The following is a 24,690-nucleotide window of genomic DNA, read 5'->3' as shown; positions in this document are numbered from 1 at the left end:
TTTTTCTTTTTAGGGCTCATGTAATCAAAGAAGTTTTTGTTGTGTGTATCTTTTCAGAACACAACAGGAATTGAAAATGAATCAGGTGAGTTTAAATGTAAGAATTTATACAAATGCATTACCTAGATGTTAGACTAGTTTTTGATTTTTAAAAGATAGTAACACACACATTCATTCCTCCCAGATTTTCCTTTCTGTACTTAGTGCCATTAATGAATTCGCTGCTTCCTGGTTTGCGATTGTTGTGAAGTGGAGTGTGCATTTGCGGGGTGTGGGCCGGCATTTCCGTGGAGCCCTTCGTAGAGGACTCATTCATTCTTAGGGACCTTAGTTCAGACACTCCTTTTCTTACCTCTCCCCCGCCACACTCTGGTGTTAATTTTTTGCTTTTGTTTTGAAGCTTACTAAGTTTTCATTTTTAATACTTTTTATTTTCTAATTCCCCATTTGTTGAAAAGCTGAAAGTTTTTTCTTCTAGAGACCAAAACTGATCAAATGGGAAACTTTAAGCTGTTCTGTCCTTGAAAAACCTCTTCATGGAGTAGAAACAAGAGGGCAGATGTTGAAATGTAAGAGGGGCTTCATGTGCTTCTCCTAGAGGGGGTGCGGGATTACCTGAAGACTCAACAATTCTGCTGTGGACATTTCTGTGGCTTCAAGGGTGTTCTGATAAGTAGAACCGGTGGATTTAATATATTCTAAAGTAGGATTCTTATTTTCTGGTCTTAATATTGTTTACTTGCAGTTAGAGAAATTTATGGGTGTCAGAAGCGTTTTTTTTTTTTTTTTTGAATCATTCTTTTTTGAAATCTTTATAACCACATTTAAAAAAATATGAAGGACAAAACTTAAAAATGTGAAGTCTATAAATTTTAGTGCTTAGCTTAAAACTACCAGACTTGAAAATATTTTGTGTCCCTCATCAACTGAAACTTTGGACACCTTTTTATCATTTACAGGTGCCTCTAATCGAGATCACAAGTCCAATTTTATTAGGTGGCCAAGTTTAATAAATTCAGTCCTGTGTTGCATTGAGAGATGTGAAATTTTTGGAATGGATTCTTTGATTTCTTTTCATTACTTTCTTTATCAAAATATGTTTATTTTAATGTAGAGGACCATACGTCATAAAAAAATGAATCTGGTGAACACATGGGGCACACGGTTTCTATTATTTTAAAACTTGCAGATTTACTGACGTGCTTTTGAAGGCAAATTATTTTTGAAATGGTAAAATGAGGGAGGGAAAAGAACAGAGTGGATTTTCACAGTCATTGCCCATTGAAGTTATATGCATGTATATGTCATAGATTTCATATATTTTCCTATTTTAAGACTGATTCTTCATGTGAACCTTGTCACCCAAAGGAGCTCGCTTTTCTAATGGCCTGGGAACTCTTGTGAGAGGAGTCTTGATTTTGAACTAGAATGATCGTGAATGTTTCCAAAGTGGAGTCTAAATATTGACGTTGTTTTTGGTGCCTCACTGTTTGACAATCATTTATAACAGTGGCTGCAACTTTAACCTTAGGTTTAATAATGCTTTCATTCTTATATCTTATTAGGATAGTAGCATTTTATTTCTAATATTTTATTTCTTTGACACTTCACACTTTTGCTTAATAGTTCATTTATATCAAATGAGCTTGTATTTAAAGAAAGTCCACATGCCATTCAGAAGGGTTGTAGCCCTTTCTTTTTTTGGCTCTTTTACAATTTCATTTTGCTTTTGACAAGTTTTAATATCAGATCTGCAGAGGACTGCCTTTGATGCCAAGCACCAAATATCAATGGAAAAGTGTCCTCTTATGTTTCTAATGGTTAGCACATTTCTGATTTGGGTATAATTTAAATGGTCTGGTCGGGTAGTAATGAAACTTTTATTTGTATTATAAAAATTACCCACCTTTTATGAGTAAAATTTTCAGCATCTTTAGTTCTATTTTCATTATTTGAGGAATATTAGTTACATGATATTTAGTCCTGATTCTTACATCATGGCATAAAATCTGTGAGTGTTTTTCAACAGTTGTTCCAGTAATTTTTAAAATTTAAGAATTGTTTCAGGACATTTGATGATTTTCTCTCTTGTATTCTCATTTGTAGCCAGTGAAAATGAGCAATAAATGCTTGAAAACATCAAAATAACTACCCAAAATTTAGATATTAGAAAAGTTTTCACTTGAACCAGATTGATTTTTAATTTAACTCTTGATGGTGACTTTAGGGTTAGGTTTTTCATTCTAGGGACTGGTCTGCTTTGCATTCACGAATGTTAGCTGTCACATCTGCCCCCTATGGTGGCCATGGTCTCTAGGACAGTCACACAGCCATTCATTTATGTATGCCTGACAGTGGAGTTTTAGGGACCAAAGGAGCCTTGGAGCGAGAGTCCTGTACTGTTTACAGGTTGGTCCTTCGGAGAAGACTAGAGTACAAAGCCCAGAGCCCCCTGTGTCTTAAGCACCGACTACTGAAGCCGCATTCCGACTGCTCGGCGTTGCCAGTGTGTTTCAAGCCAGTCCTGGTGCATGTGCTCGCCAGGCTTTCCCCCAACCCCAGCCCGGGGCTCCCGGAGCCCTGAGCCCCGAGCCCCGAGCCCCACATGTTCTTTGTCCTTCTTTCTCTTCTGGTCTGTTCTCCACTCAACACCTACCCCTTCCTTACCATCTCTTGTCTTCACAATTGACAGCACAGCCTGGCTTTGCGTGTGCGCCTTTGTTCTTCCAGCTGAGCCCGAGCTTGGCTGGCAGGCAAGAGGGGCAGTCTCCGTGCTTCCTTCCCTCACCCTCCATTTTTTCCTCTCCATTTGCAAATCATACAAACCCTTCACTCCATGAACTTTACACGCCCATCTTACTGCTTCACTTTGAGATGGACCCCTATTTCCCTTCTCTTTTTCCTGGATTTATCTAGGAGAATCCAGAACTTCATAAATGGCTGTCTCATTGAATATAGAGTTTAGAATGCTTTAGTTTATAGCAGTTCTTACTGCCTTTCTTCAGTGCCCTTTTGTTATAATGTTGATGAGATGCCTTCGGAAGTTAACTCTTGCTTATATTACTTAGCCTGTAGTAAAATTGTTTTTATTTTACAACATTTCACTTAAAGTTGCAGAACCTATCAATGACATTAAATGAGAACTTACTATACTCTGTAGAACATCTCAGGTGAGTGAAGTTCCACAGTGCCAATATCCTCATAGCAGCCTAAAGTGGATCACTGGAGTTTGGTGCCATGTCCTGTCTGTTGAGGACTTACCCGGTGTGCCAGGCACTTCGTTACATATTGAGCATACGGTTTCCTATTAATTCAGTCTTTGCACCTACTCTGTGAAGTGTAGGTTTTATAACCATTTTATGGTTGAAGACATTAAGGCCCAGTGAGGTGGCCATGGCTTGCCCACGATCATTCAAACAGGAAGTTGTGGACCTGTGTGATTCACACGCGGCCAGTCAGGTTGCAAAGCCCAGGTTCCTGCTCGCCGTGCTGTACTGCGTGTCAGTCAGGATGCGCTGCGCTGGGCTGCGCTGCGCCTGAACAGACAGCTCCACGGTCTTAGGGGCTTAACACAGCTGCCTTTACTTTACTGTTTGTTCTCAGTGTGCATCCATTGTGGATCTGCTGTTGTAGCTGCTCAGGAACCTAAGAGGATGAAGGCTCTGTCTCAGCACGTCACTTTGGTTTTCATTTGATTGGCCAAAGGTGGTCATCTGGCCACATCTAACCTAAAACACAGGTTGGGGGAACAGGCAGTCCATGAGGCAACTGGGAGCAGGGGCGAGCCATCCTGTCTGGGTGCAGCCCCAACGATTCTCTCCAGCTCTATTGAGATATAATTAACATGTAGCGTTATGTTGGCTTTAACCGTAATGATTTAATACAGTGGCCTTGATCACTAATTGACTGTCATGCTTAATTTTTTAAAAATCAAAAAATTAAAACATTGAGTTTTGTGTAACTCAAATTGTTATTCGTAGTTGAAACTTTTTATCAGGTTCGTAGCTTATGATTGTAGCATCTCGATATCCTGATCAGTAATCTCTTGTCTTGCCAGTAACCAGTAGCAAAGCAACTTAGCAATTTAGCTTTCTGAACTTGTTTTAGAGTTTTATATAACAAAATAACAAAGGAAGCTTTTCATCACTTGATGTTGCAAACCCAACCCTGAGACTTGTGATAAGCGACCCAGAGTTCCATTGTCCCAACCTTACTGAACGTTCCTCCTGTCACTCACCCGGCACACGCCGTCTCTCAGCGTGCTTTGGGTTCTGCCGTGGACCACAGAGCCAGGGCTCTGCTCTGCTGCATCTGTCCGTACGCATAGAGGGCGGCGGTGTGGCAGGTAACGGGGCGGAGAATGCTGGGTGCAGGCGGTGGGTTCTCTGGATTACATGATCAGAGATGCTCCTCCGGAGAGGCGATTAACAATAGAATGAATAATAAATTAATCATCATCGTAATCATAATTGAATAAACGCAAATAATAACCAAGAACGAAGTATATGGGGATCTGGAGAAAGAAAAATCTAGGCAGAATGAACTAAACCGTGGGCACAGAGGTCGTGAGGTGGGAATGAGCTTGCTGGTTCAGGGCACAGAGAGCCAACCAGGGGTGGCGCTCAGTGGGCACCCAGGACTCTGGGCTGGGCTGGAGGCGGTGGGAGAGGCAAGGGCCAGACTCACAGGTCCTTAGAGGCCATGGGAAGGCGTTTACATTTTATTCTCAGTTCCGTGGGAAGCCATTGGACAGCGACATACTTTGATTTCTGTTTTTAGAACATCACGTTCACTGTACCATGGAGACTGGATGATAAGAGGACAAGAGTGTGGTAATATGTTTGTCCTTTGTTGAGGTTAACACCATATTTGAGGACATTTCTTTCCCTTGGACAGCTTGATGGACCTGCCAGCTCTGTGAGAGTACTTTTTCATGTTTCAAAACTATTTGACCACTGTTTTTTTCCAAAGACGGTGTCCCCATCTGTTTATTGTTAATTGCAATCTTACTCATTCCTTAACAAAATACAAGTTAATGCTACTTCTGTAAACTGGAGCTTGTTTGATTTTTATCTCCCTATTGTTTGCCCCAAGAATGGTAGTTAAAAGTCTTCATTGCAAGTTTAAATGAAGAGTAGTTCACAGAATTTGAATATTTTAACACTCTTTAATTCTTGGATGTCTTTTGCTGGTAACAGTGATTACTGTGGTGAGTATTAGTCTGTTGTAGCAGTAATGTGTACCTTATTTTGAGTACACTAGTATGTGTTCTTAATATTAAGCAAAATTGGTCTCCAGCGTTAGTTTAAGATCAAATCGGTGGGTTGGCGAAAAATTTCGTTTAATTTTTTTCCATAAAGTAAAAGACACATTTTTCATTTTCACCAATAATTTCATTTGGCCAAAATTTCAATAGTACCAAGAAACTTCACAAACCACTTTGACACCTTCAATCAGTCACAGCGCCTTCTCTGTACACTGCACAAATCTTTTTTTTGCATTTCAGTTATGTTTTTACCTTTCTTGAAATAGTAAAGCATAATATGCTGAAAATGTTGCATATTTTCTTTCATCTTCAATATTAAAATGTCTGCACAAAGATTCACCAATTTTGATGGGTTTTTTTTTTAAATGCACACTGGTATGACAGCTGTTACAATACAGACCAACAAAATTGTTTTGAATGAAGTTAAAGACAACGAAGCAATACTAGGGCCATCATATAGAAAAACCAAACGAACTTTTTGGTCAGTCCAACAAAAAACTAGTTGCTTTTCCCTTGCTGGGGTGGCTCGGTTGGTTGGAGCACCGTCCAGTTACTGAAAGGTCAGGGCACATACCTACGTTGCAGGTTCGATTCCTGGTCCAGGTACATACAGGAAGGCAACTGATCGTTTCTTCTCTCTTGCACTGATGTTTCTTTCCCCCTCCCTCTTTTTTCTAAAGCAGTGAAAAAATGTCCTCAGGTGAAGGTAAAAAACAAAAAAGTAGGAGCTTTAATTAAATTGATTAAATCTGATGTAATAATTTATGGCCATTCCCTGGGTACAGTGTGTAAAAGGAGGTACTTATTTAAATTTAAATGAAATACTAGGAAAACTTGCTTATTCTTACATTTTAAGCAGTAGAAACATTAGCCCATGTTGCCTATGTTGGGGTGGTACACGCAGCCTTATGTAACAGTAGCCGGTGCCAATGTTATGCTCCATAGCAGTCACTGTACTTGTTCCTGTGACCGAGTGACCGTGAAGAGAGGGAGTGGGGCAGAAGGAGGGAGGGGAGTAGTCAGAGGTGTCGTGTTGGCTCAGTGGTCATCATGAGGTGGACCAGAGTAGACTTTTTCCAGGGAGAAGGGAAACTGTTGGAGGGTTTTAGGGTGGGTTAAAAGAAAATCGATAAAAAAGTTTTTTTTCTATCAGGTTGCTATTTTCTTGGAGCATTTTAAACATTTAAAGAGGAGAGTATAGGGTTTATTTACTCACTTGTGTGCAATAAAATGTAGTCATTTAAAGTATATAGTCCTGAGTTTTGACACTCATGTAACTACTGTCACAATCAAGACATAGGACATTTCCACCACCCCCAAAATTCCTCCTTGTGGTTCTGAAGCTCTCCCTGCAGCCTCTACCTCAGGCAGCCATTGATCGGCTTACCGTCCCTGTGGACTGGCTTTTCCTGTTGTAGAATTTCTCCTAAATAGGATCATAAAGTATGTGCTGTTTTGTGTTTGTCCCCTTTTGGTCAGCATAATGTGTCTGCGATTTATCCGTGTTGCTGTGTGTATCAGTAGTTTATTCCTTTTACAGAAAGTATTTTATGGGCCATCATCTGACCATCCTGATATATCTGTTCATAATCGTATTTCTCAAGATTTGGTGAAACCCCCGGACGGCTTTCTGTGTTTACTTTTAGGTAGCTCCTCCAGTTTTTTCTAATTTTAAAAATATATATTGTGTAAAAAGATTGAAACCACTTTTGCTATTTTAGCATATTATTAACATTGTTATATTTTAAAAAGTAATTATAAAGGCAAAAATAGATTTTTCATACCCCCCCCCCCCAAAAAAAAAGACTTTGAACTAAGGTGGTTTCTATCTGTTATGGCTTAAACCTCAATTAATGAGTGTACAGCTTAGGAAGTTAATGTGTTTAATGGCACTTAAATTTCATTTTGAATCATATATTCTGCTAAGTAAATTAGCAATGAAAAAACATCTGGTACACTGTTTTCCTGAATGAAGATACTTGATTATTTTTGAAATTTGAAAAAATAAGTAGCAACTTGAATAGCATTTCCCTATATAACTGCTGAAGGAACGATGGCAAGGAGACTTTCATTTCCTGTTACTCTGATCACTGCTTTGCTAGAGAAGGTTTCGGGATTGTTTAGCTCTGCCTCACTTGAGCTGTCTCGTGACTCTCATTCTACCTTCAGTCCTGGCTTGGCCACTCCAGTTGTGTGACCTTGGGCAAGTCACTTGAGTTCTTGGTATTTGCTTTCTTACCTGTTAAATAGGGGTAGTGGTGGTGCCCACCCGATGTGGCTGTGGTCAAGACCAAAGTTCATAAACATAAAGCACTAAGGCTAGTGTACCTGGTATATAGGAAACCCTGTGTAAGTATTATTATTATACCATCGTCACTGTTTTCTGCCATTGACCAAGTCTTGATTCTGCCTTACAAAATACTTTCTTGTCACTGTCCTGTTTCAGTTCAGATCCTACACCCCTTGTTTGGGCTGCGATAGAAACTTCCTAATAGATTGCCTCACTGACAGCCTCTCCTCCCCTGGAACCATTTTCCATGTCTCTTGAGTGCTGTACTTAGACAGCTTAAAACCGTCCACATAGGAAATCAGGAAAGTGGACAGGCACCATGAGTTGTTCGCAATGTTTTCATGGATGACCTGGGAGTGAGCTCAACCGGGAAGGATGTAGAGGATATTGACTGGCCAAAGAACCAGGAGGGCCGGTGGCCAGGGGGCCATTATCAGCTGAAAGCCTGAATTGTGCAAGACCCAGAGGAGCAAGACCCACTTTGAGGGAAGGAGGAGGAACCAGGGAATGGTGGCTGTAGGGGCCGAGGAGGAACTCTTTTGAGTAAAACGGGGAGAGAGAGAGAGAGAGAGAGAGAGAGAGAGAGAGAGAGAGAGAGAGAGAGAGATTGAGAGAGAGATTTCTTTGAATAGAATTTTATTTAAAGTAAAGCTAGGTAGACTAGACAAGTTCATGTGATTTGAAAGGTTGTAGTTTCACAGTTTGCTGCCCTGGAGGAAGATCATTTGAGATGCTGCAACTCAAAGCTCACTTGTAACGTAACGGACTCACTGGGAGGCAGGAGACAGGTTCTCCAGCTCACCACTCCCCTTTCCCACCCTGAGTCAGAATCTTCTGGAAAGGGGGAGGAGTATGTCAGGCTCAGAAAGCTCTCAGGCACCTAATTTTCTCTGCTCCCTCTGAACCTTGAAAGTCTCTAAAACTTTCTACTGGTTTTTACTTAGAAAGATTTTAAAAGGGATTTGAACCAGATGCTTTAGAGGGTGATTAACCAGGAGGGCAGAGTGTTTGTAGAAGTCGAATACGGAATAGACTGGAAGCTAGAAAACTTCATGACGTCTTGTCACTCTCCTGACCAAAACCTCCTAGTGGTGTCCCACCACTCCGAAAGCCGTCCAGTCCCTGTATCCTGGCCGTCAGGGTTCTGCAGGTTCTGCTGGTGGCTGACTCTGCTTCCTCCCTGGCTCACTCTGGCTCAGCCACAGTGGCCTCCTTTTGTTCCTGACCACGCCAGGCCCTTTTGTCTCCTCAAGACATTTCCCTGGAATGCACAATCCTTACCACATGGCCTTCTTCATAAATTTGGAAATTTTGAAACATAAGATTAAACAATGCCACATCTCATTAGTCAGCAGAATGTCACAGCTTCCTGAAAACTCTCCTCTCCATACCTAAGAGTGAAGAAGGCAGATAACGTTTTAGTAGTATTATTAAAAGTAGCTCTGATCTCATGGACCCTGAAAGGGACTTCCCAGGCACCTCTAACCTATAGCGTGAGACCCCACTGGTTTTGTCGTTAAAATGTGGACTCTGGCGTCTGACTGGAGTTTATCTTGGCTCCGCTACTGTAACCGTGCCGCTTGGAGAAGGTATTCGACAGAGCTACCCCATAGCATCTTTTTTGAAAGTCCAGACCCTGAAGCCTGTCGGGGTTTGAATCAGTCATAGCTCTGCCACTCACTAACTGTGACTACGGGCAGCTTTCAATTTTCATCTGTAATAGGGGTCATAAAATTACAGTTAGGGTAGTGGTGTGACAATTAATCGAGGCAATGAAAGTGCTTGGAGTAATGCCTGAGTAGCATCCTGCAAACTGTCAGTCTTAGTGAAGATGACTGTCGGGAGGCAGTGTCTGCACAGTGCTCAGCATAGACCTGGGCCCAGGGGAAGGAATGCCTCCCCAGACACTCCCCCCGACACCCCCACCCGCCCCCAGCGTGGGATAGTCATCCTGGGCCAGAGGGAGGGTTTTAGGAGAAAGCAGTAGAAGGGCCTTTCAGAGGCTGTGCCACAGGGACAGAGCTGGAGAACCAAACTATCTCTAAGGTTTTGTGTGTGGAAGCAGGCAAAGAGCCATTCTGAGCTTTGTGGGGAGGGAGCCAGATCAGCTTTATTGACCATTGTATCTGCGCCGCTCGGCACAGGGCCACCCTGAGCGCTTGTGAATGATGGCGTGGTGGACCGAGAGCAGGAGAGACGCTTGGCCATTCACTGGGGAATGGAGGAAATAGTGACTAAATTTGCGATGGAGGTAAGAAGTTGGAAACATCAAATTAATGACATCAATTAATAGTTAATAAGTAAGTTATTAAATTAACTTATAATTAAATATAATGCATACTGTTCCAGTTCAGTTCATTGCTACATATTTGGAAACTACTTCATTAAGCAGCGAAATAAAGAGTTCGTGTGTTTTCTATAACATAATAGGGAAGGGTGGACGTCCTTGTAACTTCCTCCATACTTAGCACAGCGATCAGTGTTAGAAAGCCTTAAAATGGGAATGTGCCTTTATTCTGGGACAGCAAGGACCAGGTCCTGGGAGAAGGAGCAGCCAGGCTTCCTTCCTAGAGCTTGCAGCCTGGCCCCTGGTTGATTACCATCTCTGTAGATCAGCAGGCAGTCATGCATTTCTCCTAAGGCATCACCCCTGCCTGCCTCACCTTCTCTGCTCCAGACGCCTTGCTCTTCTGCCTGTCTGTTCTCTGAGCGCACCAGGCTTTTCCTAAGTCAGCGAGGTGCTTGCTGGTTCCCTTTGCTGGCAAGTTCCCCCCGTATGGTCGCATAACCCTTCCTACCCGTGGAGCGGTCTTCCCTGAGCACTGTGTCTGAGGTAGCACCCGAACGCCCTCTCCATCACTGTGTCTTTTCTTGTGTTTGATTTGTCTTCAGAGCATCAACACCTACCAGGCACTGCCTGTCTTTGTTTCACTTTGTCTGCCTTCCTCACTAGAGGGTGACACATTAGGGCAAATAGGATGCCTAATACATTGCCTGGCCCATAGACGGGACTCAAATATTTTAATAAATTAATTGAGTAGATATTGCAATTTCTTGTAGACAAAATCGATCTGGGTAGCATTCCCAGGATCAAACTGTGATTCTTTGTGTAAGAACCAGGGTGACCCTGTTTAGAATACATGTGAAACTATCAAGATGTATATGACATTCCAGTTTATGAGTGTGAGGGAAAGTATTTATTTTTTAAATCCTTTTTAAAAAAATATTTTATTTTTTTATTTTTAGAAAGGGGAAGGGAAGGAGAATGAGAAACATCTATGTGTGGCTGCCTCTCCAGCGCCCCCTACTGGGGACCTGGCCCACAACCCAGGCATCTGCTGACTGGGAAGTGAACTGGCAGCCCTTTGGTTTGCAAGCTGGTGCTCAATCCGTTGAGGCACACCAGGCAGGGCCTGCTGAGGTCTTTTATATTCACAGGTGTTTCACAAATTTTAACATACCTAGTCTCCATCTTATACTGAAGTTAAAAATTTCCTGTGGGAATGACCATTCCTGCTTTAGGTGCCATCCTCGTGCCAACATTTCCACAGACGTTTGGAGGTTTTAGAGCAGAGGTTCTTAGATTACATTCCAACAGAATCTTTTTTTGTTTTGTTTTGTTTTTCTGGTTTATTGAGGTATAATTGACAAATCTGTAAGATATTTATGTTATTTTTGAGCTGTATTTATTTTCTGTATTTTAATTGAATCTTTATTGTATTTTTTCCATTACCATTTAGTCCCCTTTTACCCTCATGGCGCCAGCAATCACCACATTGTTGTCCATGTCCATGAGTCCTTTTTCCTTTGCTCAATCCCTCCACTGCTTTCACCTCTCTTAGTCAACATAGTAGGAGTCCTAGCCTCAGCAATCAGACAAGAGGAAGAAATAAAAGGCATCCAGGTTGGAAAGGAAGAAGTTAAAAAAATGTCATTATAGGCAGATGACATGATTCTACACGTACAGAACCCCAGAGATTTTACCAAGAAGCTACTAGAACTGATCAATGAATTCAGCAAAGTAGCAGGGTACAAAATTAATATCCAGAAATCAGTTGCATTTTTATATGCCAGTAACAGACTAACAGAAAGGGAAATTAAGAAAATAGTCCCGTTCACAATAGCTACAGAAAGAATAAAATACCTAGGAATATGCCTAACCAAAGATGCAAAAGACCTGTACTCAGAAAATTATAAGACACTGAAGAAAGAAACTAAAGAAGACAAATAAGTGAAAGCACATACCATGTTCATGGATATGAACAATTAACATCAGTAAAATGTCCATATTACCCAAAGCAAACTATAGATTCAGTGCAGTTCCTATCAAGATTCCAATGATGTATTTCTCAGAACTAGAACAAGTATTTCAAAAATTTATATGGAACCACAAAAGGCCCCACATAGCAGCAGCCATCCTGAGAAGAATGGAGTCGGAGGAATCTTGCTACCTAATGTCAAACTACTATAGGCCATAGTAGTCAAACAGCCTGGTACCGGCATAGAAACAGACACATGGATCAACAGAGCAGAAAGGAGCACCCAGAAATAAACCCACACATTCATGGTCAATGAAAGGAAGCAAGCACATACAGTAGACTAAAGATAGTTTATTCAATAAATAGTGTTTGGGAAAATTGGACAGATATGTTACAGAAAAATGAAACTAGACCGCCTTCTTACATCACACACAAGAATAAATTCATTATGGATCAAATACTTAATGTTAGACCCCAAGCCATAAAAATCCTAGAATAAAACATAGGCAGCATAATCTCAGACATTGCTTGTAGCAATATTTTATGAAATAGAGCTCCACAGGCAAGGGAAACAAAAGAAAAAATAAACAAATGGGACTACATCAAACTAAAAAGTTTTGGAACAGCAAAGGAAATCAACAGCAAATTTAAAAAGCAGACAGACTTGGAGAATATATTCGCAGATACATCTGATAAAGGGTTAATATCCAAAATTTACAAGGAACTTAAAAAATTCAACACCAAAAAAAGCAAACAACCCAATTAAAAAAATGGACAAAGGACTGGAATAGACACTTACCCAGAGAGGACAGATGGCCAATAGACATATGAAAAGATGCTCAACATCACTGATCACCAGAGAAATGCAAATTAAAACCACAATGAGAAATCATCTCACACCTGTCAGAATGGCTATCAATAAATCAACAAACAACAAATGCTGGTGAGGATGTGGAGAAAGGGCAACCTTTGTGTGCTGGTGGGAATGCAGACTGGTTTAGCCACTGTGGAAAGCAGTGTGGCGATACCTCAAAAAATTAAAATTGAATCTGCCTTTTGACCCAGCGATCTCACTTCTGGGAATATATCCGGAGGAACCCAAAATACTAGTTCGAAAGAACATCAGCACCCTTATGTTCATTGCAGTGTTATTTACAATTGCCAAGATATGGAAGCAGCCCAAGTGTCCATCAGTAGATGAGTAGATAAAACAACTGTGGGACATTTACACAATGGAATACTACTTGGCTGTAAAAAAGAAGAAAATTTTATCCTTTGCAACAGTGTGGATGGACCTGGAGAACATAAGCTAGTCAGTGAAAGACAAACACCATATAATTTCACTCATATGTGGAATCTAATGAACAAACTGAACTAACAAGGAAAATGGGGACAGACTCGTAGATGAAGAAAGACTAGGATGACAGCTGGGGGGAGGGGCAAAAAGGAAAAAGGACCCATGGACATGGACAACAGGGTGATGGTTGCCGGGGGGAGGTGAGTATACGGGAGCTAAATGGTAATGGAAAGAAATACTTGGTAAAGATTAAATCAAAGTATATATTGTAGTGATTTGATATACATTGTGAAAGGATCTCCACCATCTAGTTAATTAACATGTCCATCGCCTCTCATATTTACCTTTCTTCTGGCAAGAACATTTAAGTTTTACTCTCTTAGGAAATTTCATTTTTAACAGTTATTATCGACTCTAGGCACAGTGTTTTACATTAGAGCCTCAGACCTTATCTAGCAGAATCTTAACGGGAACTATCACAGTGGTTGTGAGCTTGGGCTCTGGAGCGAGACGGACAAAGGTTCAAATTCTGGCCCTGAGCAACTTAATTTCCTTAGGCCCCTTCCCATCTGTGTGTGTGGGGTGCCGTAGGGGTGTCTGGGAGGAGGCACTGACAGCCCCTGCCCGTGGCCTGCTGGGAGGAGCCTGTCTCAGGCGTGTAAGATGGCGAGCGCAGTGCCTTGCAGGAGGCCCCGGGAGGTTCTGAGCGCTGTTAAGCTGTGGTCAGTGGTACTGTGATAGTGCCTGGAAGTATCCATCTAGGTTCGCTGGCACTGTGTTTTCAGAGCTCCCAGGGGGATGAACTGGTGTCAGATTCCTTAAAATCTTCGTCTGTGATCTCATCTGAAAAAGAGGAGAAAGACTTCCCTCTGCTAAATGGCCACGTGCTGGTCGGAGCCATAACTCTGGCTAGTACTTGTTCATGCCGCTTAATTTATCAGGGTTAAAAAATGATGATTAGATAGCCTAGGGTACCAACTACCAATTTAATACCTTTCTCCCTTTGGGAAAAAAAAGGAGTCACATTTCTAAAATTCTAGTTTATAGATTAAAATTTTAACAAAAGGAGGCTCTATATTTAGAAGTGAGCAATTTTAGACTTTAGCTCATTAAAAATACCAGAAGGTAATTTTCTGGGGCAGTTTTGATATCCCTGCGATTTGGAAGGCACCCGTGTGTGGTGATATTGTCGGGAGCAAAGAGTACATCAGGCAGGATGGAAGCATTGGTGCTCCTGAGGCGCATGCACCTGCACTCTGCCCCGTCCAGGGCACGAACCCAGGTCAGCAGGCGCCTGCTTTTGCACATTCCGACTCAAAGCAGGCCTGGGAGGCCTTCATAACGGCTTGCTCATTGCTGTGGGATTTGTTTCTCCTGGTAAAGTATATATATATATATATATATATATATATATATATATACACACTTTAATTGAAATGCTGGGAGTACTCAAATTTGGATGATATTCTTTTCTTGGCACAGAACATCCTTAAAAACGACAAGAACTTGATTCTTGTGGGAAAATTAATCTTTTTAGCTTAGAGTTTGCTTTTTTGCCTACATTGGTTTCTTTGAAAGTCCTTGAGAAATGTTTCCCTTTGCAGTGAAATAAAAAACACACCGACTACAAAACCCATCATTCTTCGGTGTCATGATGAACACTTCAGTTCTTTAGGGTACATGTGGTCCCAGTTAATAGACGCTTGATTTTCCTTTGATTTGAGTTATTTTTAAAATAACAGTCATGTTTTACCAGTTGGCTCAAGTCTCCCCCCTTTATCCCATTATATACATAAGCAGTAGTAATCTTATTTCTTAAGATTACAGTGAATTTTAGCATCAGCTTTGGTTAGTAGTTGTATAAAATCCTGTATTTCTTAGAGATGTTGATATTGGGGCGACTTGGTAGACATGGGTAAAGCACTGTTGTCCAGAGGGGTCCCACTTCCCTCGAATGTGGTGTTGTGCCCTCGCTTGGCCTAGCGCAGGCCCCGACCGGGGCGCTGCTTCTGGAGAATAGAAGCATGGATCCGGGCTGGCTGCCCGCTGTGGCCTTCACAGCATGTGCCGAAAGGGTTCGTTTACGTGGCGAGTGGTGCTTGTGAGTTTTTAAATGTTCGAAAATACTGATGGAAGCCTTCAAGCTTGCACTGCCAGATTCTCTGGGAGTTTAAAGCAGCATGATAACAGAGATGTACATATTTTGAAAATGGCTACAGGTGGCTGGAACAAAACAGATTAACAGGGACATGCTTGAAGGTCAGTGGTTTCCTTTGGACACTCAAAAACAAGCATCAAAGCAACTCTTGAAATGCTTGACATCACTGTCTTGGTCTGGCTTGCCAGTTTCAGCTTTCAGTTACTTGTTTGCAATATGTTAGCTTATTGAACCAGAAAAAAAAAAACAACAAAAAACGCTCACTGGGTTTTCTTCATTTTGCCATTACCCTCTGTTTCTTTACTTGCAGAACGCCGCTGAGCCTGTGGCAGCCGCGGAGACCCTGGCCGAGGTACCTGAACATGTGTTTCGAGGACTTCCGGAGGAAGTGAGGCTCTCCCCCTCTGCTGTGGACAAGACTCGGATTGGTGAGTGCGAGGGTCAGAGGGGGGCTGGGGGATGTTTAAGGTGGGGAGCTGAGTGCCTGCCTGTCTTACTTATCTTCCTGTCCTCAGCGGCTGACGCTCTGTGGGCCTCAGTGGATGTTTGAATGAATGACAGCCTGGGTGTGCGCGCATGCTTCAGGCCAGGGTGGCTTGTTTAGTGCAAGGCAAGCTTTTGTGTCTTTGGTCTTGTTTTTGTGTCCTAATCTTTAGTCAGGAGGCTAAGGAAGTAAATGATAAAAAATCAAAATACAGTCTTGAGATATATCATATTTATATCCTATTTCCTTTTAAAAATATGTACTTCTGGTATTCCAATTTATATATGTGTGTGTGAATAAATTTCTAATAAATGCTTTTTCTAATTCTCATTGAAAATTATTCAGTGAGGTACTTGTGAGCATTTAAATTGTATCATTCATTCACATGAAAGCGTTCGATTTTAGAGTTCCACTAACTATTAGCTATGTTATCAAACGGGATTCATAGCAGACTCACAGAAAAGGGGAGTTCGTACATGCTGACTCAGCGTGGCTGGCTGAGACGCCACCCTCGTGTACGTGAAGAAACGGAGGCCAGAAGACAAGGGAACCCATTCAGAGTGATGTGGTTAGTGAGAGTCACTGCTGGGCGCTGGTCCCCTTGACCCGGGGTGGTCTCCTGCCTTTTTAGCCACTTCTGCTTTGTCTCGTCTGTTTGCCTTACGGTCAGTGCAGAGGAAATAGAAACACCCCGAAGAATACCACAGAGCAGTGTAGGTCTTGGTTCTTTGAAACTCTGCAAAGTGAGTTGTCCTAGGAGCCAGGGTTTTAGGAAACTTAGTGAGAGAGGAGAGGAGAGGAGAGTTTGCACTTTGAGCAAACTTCAAAAATATTTATTAAAAAGAAATAATTTCTAACCCTTTATAAAAGTAGCTCATGTTTATTGGAGATACTTGAAATCTGTAGAAAAGTAGAAAGAAGAGTTTAAAAGGTATTTGTAGTTTCACTACATGACAGTATTTTTTCTCTATAATTGTGATTGTGCTAGTCTCCAAGCATTAGTGACTATAATGTCTGTCTAATTTTACATGTAAAAATTAAAAGCAAGCAAACATAAAACATGCTTTCCCATTATAAAACAATACAGGTTCTTTACAGACTATTTGGAAATACAGAAGATATAAAGAAGAAAAATAAAAATGCCCATCGAAGATTTGTTTTAATTTGATGTCACTTGATCTTAGTTGATTTAACATTATCTTGCTTTTAGGCTGTCTAACCTTTTAACTGTTGGGTTGGCTGAAAAGTTCGTTTGTCTCCCATAAGATGGCTCTAGTAGTGCTTAGTTGCCTTTAACTTCATTTGAAACAATTTTGTTAGAGTTTATTGTGACAGCTGTCATATCATTGTGCATTTAAAAAAAAAAACCTTATCAAAATTGGTGACTTTTTGTGTAGCAATTTAAATATTGAGATGGAAGAAAATATACAACATTTTCAGGATATTATGCTTTATTATTTCAAGAAAGGTAAAAATGCAACCGAAATGTAAAAAGTGGTTTGTGCAGTGCATAGAGAAGGTGCTGTGACTTATTGAACATGTCAAAAGTGGTTTGCGAAGTTTTGTTCTGGAGATTTCTCATTGGACAGTGTCCACAGTCAGGTAGACCAGTTGAAGTTGATAGTGATCAAATTGAGACATTAATTGAGAATAGTCAACGTTATACCACATGGGAGATATCCGACATACTCAGAATACCCAAATCAATAAAGTTATTGGTGAAAATGAAAAATGTATCTTTCTTTTATTTTATAGGAAAAACTAAGTGGACTTTTTGGCCAACTCAATATTTTGTGAAATTAAGTTGATTTTAGTGCTTTAGTCGTTTCTTTCCAAACCACGAAGGGTGATAAGACAGTCTGAATCACAGCACCAGATGTTAGTGGGAGTGTTAGATGGAGGTTCTTGAGTTTGGCAAAGAGGGGATTCAGAGCCAAGAACTCTGGTGGAAGAAGTATATTTAGCCTTTTAGAAAGAAACTCACAGAGGCAGAAGGAGTGAGCCAGCTGGGCTGCGTGGGCTAAGGAAACAAGTTACAGAGGCAAAGGAAGGGCCTTTGGAGCTTAGAAGAAAGGAAGGAAAGGAAATGCGCCCAAGGAAAGAGGGGAGGAAGGTGTGGGCATGCTCTAGAGAAAGAAGAGTGCTAGTGCTTTAATCTTTAACTGCATACATTTTAAAAATATTGGTTTTATTTTCTAGGTGTCTGGGCCACTAAACCAATTTTAAAAGGCAAAAAGTTTGGACCATTTGTTGGTGATAAGAAAAAAAGATCTCAGGTTAAGAATAATGTGTACATGTGGGAGGTAAGAAAGAATTCTGGTTCTTTGTTTATCAGAGTTCTATATGATGAAAAAAAATTCTGTTACCTTAGGATTTGACATTTGAAATTAAAAAATAATTTTAATGTGTCCTTTAAAGTCAATAGTGTTTTTATTAAGGAGAAAATGTGTTTCCTTGGATACAGATCACTGTTTACATTTGTATTTTGAGACTTCGTGGCCATCCTCAACAATAAATGTCAAATCCACTCTTTATTCCGCCTTGTTCAGGTTATTTGCTTTGCAGCCAGGACTTTCATCTGTCACTTTATAGGCTTCCAGATAAGACACCATAAAAGACACCTCATGGTGGCCACACTGATAGGGTCTTCTCTGTAGTTTAGAAATCTTTGTGTTGTTGTTGGAATATTCAGAGTTGAATATATTTAGCACATGGCACATTTATATAGCTCTTTGAACTTTTCAAAAGGCTTCTATTCGGTTCCTTCCATGTTCTCGCAACCACATTGGGAGACAGAGCAGAACACGAGCACCCTCCGTGTGGAGGTGAGGTGGTTAAGAACAGAGGTGAGCCACTGTGCCCTGTGGGGACACGTGGAGAGTGGCCTCAGTCCAGAGCTGGCACCGTTTAGCTTTGTGACTTGGGCTAAAAGTTTTAGCCAAAAGTTTGGCTCAATTTTAAAATGTAGAGAATAAAGAAATATTAAGATAAACGTGAAGATAAAATGTTGCTGTTGTTTCTTGGAGAGCTGCATGCGAGTGGACCGTTTATGTGGCATTTAGTTTCGATCAGGTGCCCCCGGGAGCTCCCTGTGCTCCTCAGGAACTCTGTGGTGTGACTCCTTCTCGAAGCGAAGTTTTTCATTGGTGAGGAAAAGCATTCCTGTCAGATTGTCTTAAATTGAGTCACATCTGTTTCATATGTAAGCATATAAAAGCCTAAAAGTAAAATATGCGTAGGAAATGTCTGGACACTTTCCATCAAGAAGTTCTGTGGCATTTGTACGTTTGAAGTTTATTGCTCTTCTTCTCAATGCCATAAACAGTGTGTGTGTTTTTTAAAAGATTTTATTTATTTTTAGAGAGAGGGGAAGGGAGAAAGAGAGAGAGAGAGAGGGAAACATCCACGTGGGAGAGGAACACCGACGTGGGGGAGAAACACCGATTGGTTGCCTCTCGCACGTCCCTGGCCTGGGACCGGCCTGCAGGCCGGGCGCGGGCCCTGGCCCGGAATCAACCTGCGACTTTTTGGTCTGCGGGACAGCAGACAACCCTCTGGGCCCCACTGGTCAGGGCAGCAGCGTTTCCTAACTTGAAAATTCTGACAGTTTCTGCCAGTAATTTTGAGTTTCTTTGTTGCTGATCCCTTATAATAAATCTAATGACAATTAACCCGCGGGATTTTAGGAAATGAGGATTTACCCAGAGACGATCACATTGTGCTATTTCACCGCTTTTGAGGTAAGAGCGCGCTATATTTGTATTTGTAGAAAAGCAGCCCAGCCAGTAAAAGCTTTTACCCTGAGTGATTACAAATGTGTTGACTACAAAATTATGCTCCAAACTTTATTTTTAATTTTTGAAATTTCCAAAGGAAACTTAACAAATACGCTCTTTCAAGTTAGCGGTCGCCTGAGTGAGGATAACGTCAGGGACCCAGGGACTGTACGCTCCGGCTCTGGCTGTAGAATGCTACGCTTGACCAAGTGCCACTAATACCAAAGCCAAGCTTATGCTGCCTGTTTTACCCAGCGTAGCAGTTTGACATTGTTGGGCATCTTGTGTAGATTATTAATGGTGCCTTTTGTCCATTAAGCGTCATTTGCATTGAAATTCATACAGAGCATGAATTCATAGTAGCTCGATGAAAATTGTGATTTGGAGCCACGGCATATTAGGGATTCGATTTCCCCTGTAAACCTGTTACCATTCCATTGTTAACTTAAGATACTTCTGCTTAGATGCTGTCACAGTTTGTGACTCCTCACGGCAGTGTCAGACCTTGGGGTCAGGTTTAAAAATCCAGTTTTGATCAGGGCTGTCTTTTCCTTCCTGCAGTTTAAAATAGAAAAAAATCCGGGGGGAGGTTGCAGGGCTGGGTGAAATGGTGAAGGGACGAAGCGTATATATATGTGTGTGTGTATATATAATGTATGTATGTATATGTATATGTATATGTATATGTATATGTAATCTATGTATGTATGTATGTGTACACACACACACAGTTTACAGACACAGAACAATATGGTGGTTGCCAAAACGAGGGGAAAGGGGGGTGGGGGGAACAGGAGAGGGGAAAGGGGGGCTAAATGATGATGGATGGAGACTCAGCTTGGGGTGGTGAACACACAGTACAATATACAGATGATGGATGAGAGAACTGTACATCTGAAATCTATATAATTTTATTAACCACTGTCACCTTAATAAATTCAATAAAAAAGAAAAATCTGGATGTCATTTAGATAGTACCAACTACACGGTATATTCCATACAGAAACCTTTAAGCCTTTTGAATATACAGTATATGAAGAAATAGCATTTGAAAGAGTACAAGGAGCATAAATTATAATGTATTTATTATGTATTTGTAAAGAAGAAAATAAGAATCCAGGTAAAATTTAGTATTTTCCCCATTTATTTATTCCAACCTTGGTCTTACTCTCAGACTTGCATCAGAGCGCCTCTTATTAATGTAACAGAAGCTGCTTATCATTAAAATCCCATCTTGGCATTTGTTCTTCAGTTAAAGCCCTTTGGCACAGCTTCTCTGCTGGCAGCCTGGTCTTTTGCCCCAGCTAGAACCCCATTGCAGAGCCACTCAAAGGCAGGGTTGGATCGCTTTTCTTGAGCCCGTGGTTATCCAGCGCAATCCTAAGTCCGCTAAGCTCTGACTGAAAACATTTTATTATGTGAGAAATAATGGAGAAAAACAGTAGCGTGTCCTCAGGGTGAATGGAGAAAAACCCAGTGAGGTTCTCCGAAGAGAAGAGCATTCTTTGCTCAGTTTCTGGGGGGAGCTGCTGGCCCCCTGAAATGCTGGCCTTCACGTGAGGAACACCTCCCCTGCTGCCCGCAGCGCGGAGCACTCGCCAGTATTCTAATGCAGCTGCCCTGACAGCCTTTCAGCTACCTCGGTGGGGCTCAAGTGGCTTCTGGGGAGCAGAACTTTTGGAATGTTTGCCTATGAATTGTTTTTAATGTCTTTTTTTTAAGTACTTTATTTTTTCGAGCAGTTTTAGGTTCACAGCAGAAAGTACAGAGATCCTTTAAAAACATCCCCCCCCCCCCGCCCCCGCCTTCTGCATACACACAGCCTCCCCCACTTCCCGCCAGCATCCTGTCCCGGAGCAGTACCGTTGTCACAATCGATGAGCCTGCATTGACACATCATTATCACTCACGTCCATAGTTTACATGCGGGCTCATTCTTGGTATTGTGCATTCTAATGTTTTTGTGTTTTTACTTACACATAATTTCTTTCTAATGTTTTTTTGGTTTTACTTATGCATCGTTTCTTTAAAAAAATTTTATCCTCACCTGAGGACATTTTTTCATTGCTTTTATAGAGGCAGGGAGAGAGGAAGGGACCAAGAGAAACATCGATGCGAGAGAGAAGCATCGATTGGTTGCCTCCCGTATGTGCCTGGAGCAGGAATTGAACCTGAAACCTAAGCATGTGCCCTGACTGAAAATCGAACCCGCAACTTTTTGGTTATGGGATGACGCTCTAACCAGCTGAGCCACACAGGCCAGGGCTACATTATTATTTCTTAATGCTGCTTAAAATTCTGTTGTACCTTCCACTGTTTAACCAGTTGAACATTTAAATAGTTTAATTTTTTCAGGATAATAACAGTTCTTCAAAGTATGGAATGAACTCTGTATACATACTAGCTGACTTGTCTGGTAAAAATGTCATGAGTGCACATTTCTTCCCAGCTTTTTAAAACCTGATATTGTTAATCTTTTAAGTAGGTTTTCCCCATTGTTATAGATGAACACTGGTAATTCACTGTTTCTGTTTGCGTATTTTCATTCAGGCAACAAATTTTAAGTCAGGAGGATAGAGAGAAGAGGTAGTATTGCATTTCAACTAAAATTGATGGAGAAATTTTATCTGTGTAATGAGAAGACCTTAATGTAATTTTTAAAAGAATTTTTTTATTGTCACTTTTAAATTAGGGTAACAAGCTCCTTGTGGAGTTGTTTGGCTACAAGTTAGATGATGTATATGAAATTACTTGACATGGATGTTGCTGGCTCAGTAAATATTCATGGTACCTGAACATCAGAGAAAAACACTTTAATTATCACGTAGAGGATAAAAACATTTTTTGGGGTAGTTGATTACTTTTTAAAAGATTATCGATGTTTCGTTTTTGCTTAGAATTTTTTCTCTTCTATTGTATGGGCTGTATTTTGAACCAAAAAGTAAGAATACTTTCGGGGGAGGAATCCTGAAATTGCCTTCTGAATGCTTTGAGTTACTCACTCAGGGGCCGCATTGGAGGTGAAGGAATGCTGTGCTGGGCGTGCCAGTGGAGAAGTGAAGCTGCTGTCTCCCCTGGAGTCCTTTTGACAGTCTACACGGACGGAAATATAATTAGGTGTTGTCTGTCTCCGGGAGCAGACAGGGAAAGTGGGAAATAGCATGTAGATCATAATGTTGGAAATTCACAAGCTAAATCCCCAGAGAAATCAAGATGAAAAGGAGCCTCCGACAGTATGACAAACTAGAGCCGCTAGACTGGAGCTCGGACCCCAGGAGAGGGCCCGTCTCCACCCTGAATGTGTTAGAGCGGTAGTGGGAGGGGCAGCCTGAGACCACCCGCCCGCGGAGTGGCTTCCTTACCGCAGACTCTGACTGGGGGCGGCTGGTCTGGGTGAATGAAAGCCTTGCCTCAGCACGAGACTGTGCAGCGTGGAGAGGTGTCTTAATCACCCTTCCTAATTCGGGGGAGTGGTTTCTGTCAAAGTAAATTGGTTCCTGCCAGTGAGGTTGGGTCAGGGCCTTGGAGGCAGACAGTTCAGGGTTCAAATGGTGGCACATTTGCGTGAATTGAATGAGAATTACTCTTTTATTTTACAAATTTGAATTTATATATACAATATAACATGCAAATAATAAGGAAGGATGTAAGTTAAAACCCTCATTCCCAACCCCTAAGGACAGTTATGTTTAACACTTTGTTCTTTGCAAACCTTTCTCTGTGTGTCATGAGTATTTACTTTTGAATGTGTTTTTAAATTGGAGTGTGTACTAAATTTTGAATTTAGATAATTTTATGACTTTTGAAATGACTGGATTAAATTGAGTGGAAATTGAATTGGGCGGTATGAAAATTCTGTTCTGTTTTACAGAATTAATAGTCTGTGTTTGATAGCAGAGCAGAAAGGAGGTCAGGCCTGGGTAACCTCGGGAAGGGTGAGCGGGGTACGAGGCTTTGGAAGGAGCCAAAACAAAAGTAGGCGTGAATAAGGGAGCCAGGTTTGAATCCTGGCTCTGATGTTCAGTGACTTCAGTATTCTAGTACAATTACCAACGTTCCCTGGTGTCCTCCTACATGAAAGGGATTTAATAATATTTCATAGGGTTCTTGTAAAAGTTAAATATAATGAAATAACACATAAAGCATCTAGTCCAGTGCTTGACATAGAGGTGCTTCCTTTCCTTCAGTTCTTTCTTCCTAAATAGGGAATTTCCATTTGAAAGTTACCTTGTCAAAATAGTTTCATAATACCTAGTATATAGTCAGGTACTTTTGCTTTGTTAAAAGGGACTGTTTTATAAATTGGATCGCAAAAAATTATTGATTACATGGAACATTTCTCCTTTGGATCAAATCAGCTGAGTGTTTCTTGGTTATCATAAAGATGTGGAAATAGATTTGTTACATATCCTCTATGGAGTTTGAGCTGGTGGTGGGAGTTTCACCTGCCTTTGCATTGTCTTTGTCTGAAGAGGAGAGATTCTAGTTGGTCTCCACTGCCTCTCCACCACCCGGAATTAATTGGAAACCAAGGTTTGACCAACTAAGAGAGTAATTGTACATAGACGCATTTCTTTCCCTTCTTCTCCCTCCCTCCCTTCTCTCCTTCTGGTCCCCTTCCCCTCTCTCTCTAAAATCAATAAAGCAAAATCAAGACTTCCATCTTGAATTTAGTAAAAAGTAAAACAGACTGACAATGTTAAAAGACCAACTATTCCCTTTTTACCATGCTGACAAACATGCCAAAAATATCTCTCAAACATTTTTACGTAGAGCAGCTTATGATATTTTGGCGTGTAAAGTTTAACTTTCCGTTTTGCACTGTGATGCTCTCTCTTCATAACCTACCATTTGGGGGCCACTCTTTCTCTTTGTTTTAAGGGGGGGGTATGTGTGGGTGACGTGGGCAGCCTCTCTTTAGAAGGGCGCAGATGGGTGTTTTAGTAACAGCTAGTTTTTGAGTCAACTCACTGAGGGTGCTTATAGTGAGAATAGTGAGAATAATCTCCTGGCACTTGCGATGATTAAGTAAACTAACCGCAGCGCACCTGCTAGCATGGTTCCTGTCACATAGTAGGTGCTCAGTAAATGATGGCAGTTACACTCTTGTGTGTAATGCTATTGTTTCATCCACCCCATAGTTATCCATTGAGAGCTTAC

At 41.2% G+C, this 24,690-nt stretch overlaps 1 protein-coding gene across 5 annotated transcripts in view; it reads left to right on the top strand.

The window, feature by feature from the left end:
• PRDM2 (PR/SET domain 2) overlaps positions 1-24,690 on the top strand; it is a 114,660-nt gene that overhangs the window by 14,953 nt on the left and 75,017 nt on the right. For 2 of the 5 annotated variants that reach the window (XM_054579711.1, XM_054579714.1), the window contains exons 2-5: positions 14-85; positions 9,701-9,807; positions 15,581-15,698; positions 17,954-18,057. In XM_054579711.1, the coding sequence (XP_054435686.1) occupies positions 9,775-9,807; positions 15,581-15,698; positions 17,954-18,057 (255 nt within the window). In that variant the 5' untranslated portion in view covers positions 14-85; positions 9,701-9,774. The remainder of the gene's footprint in view (positions 1-13; positions 86-9,700; positions 9,808-15,580; positions 15,699-17,953; positions 18,058-24,690) is intronic. The other 3 variants (XM_054579712.1, XM_054579713.1, XM_054579716.1) reach the window with 2 other exon arrangements.

Source organism: Pteronotus mesoamericanus, unplaced genomic scaffold (assembly GCF_021234165.1).
Source record: "Pteronotus mesoamericanus isolate MK-2021 breed Mesoamerican mustached bat unplaced genomic scaffold, CSHL_Meso_final contig_557, whole genome shotgun sequence".
Classification (NCBI taxonomy): domain Eukaryota; kingdom Metazoa; phylum Chordata; class Mammalia; order Chiroptera; family Mormoopidae; genus Pteronotus; species Pteronotus mesoamericanus.
The sequence above is the reverse complement of the archived record's forward strand: the minus strand, read 5'-3'. Positions and strand labels throughout refer to the sequence as shown.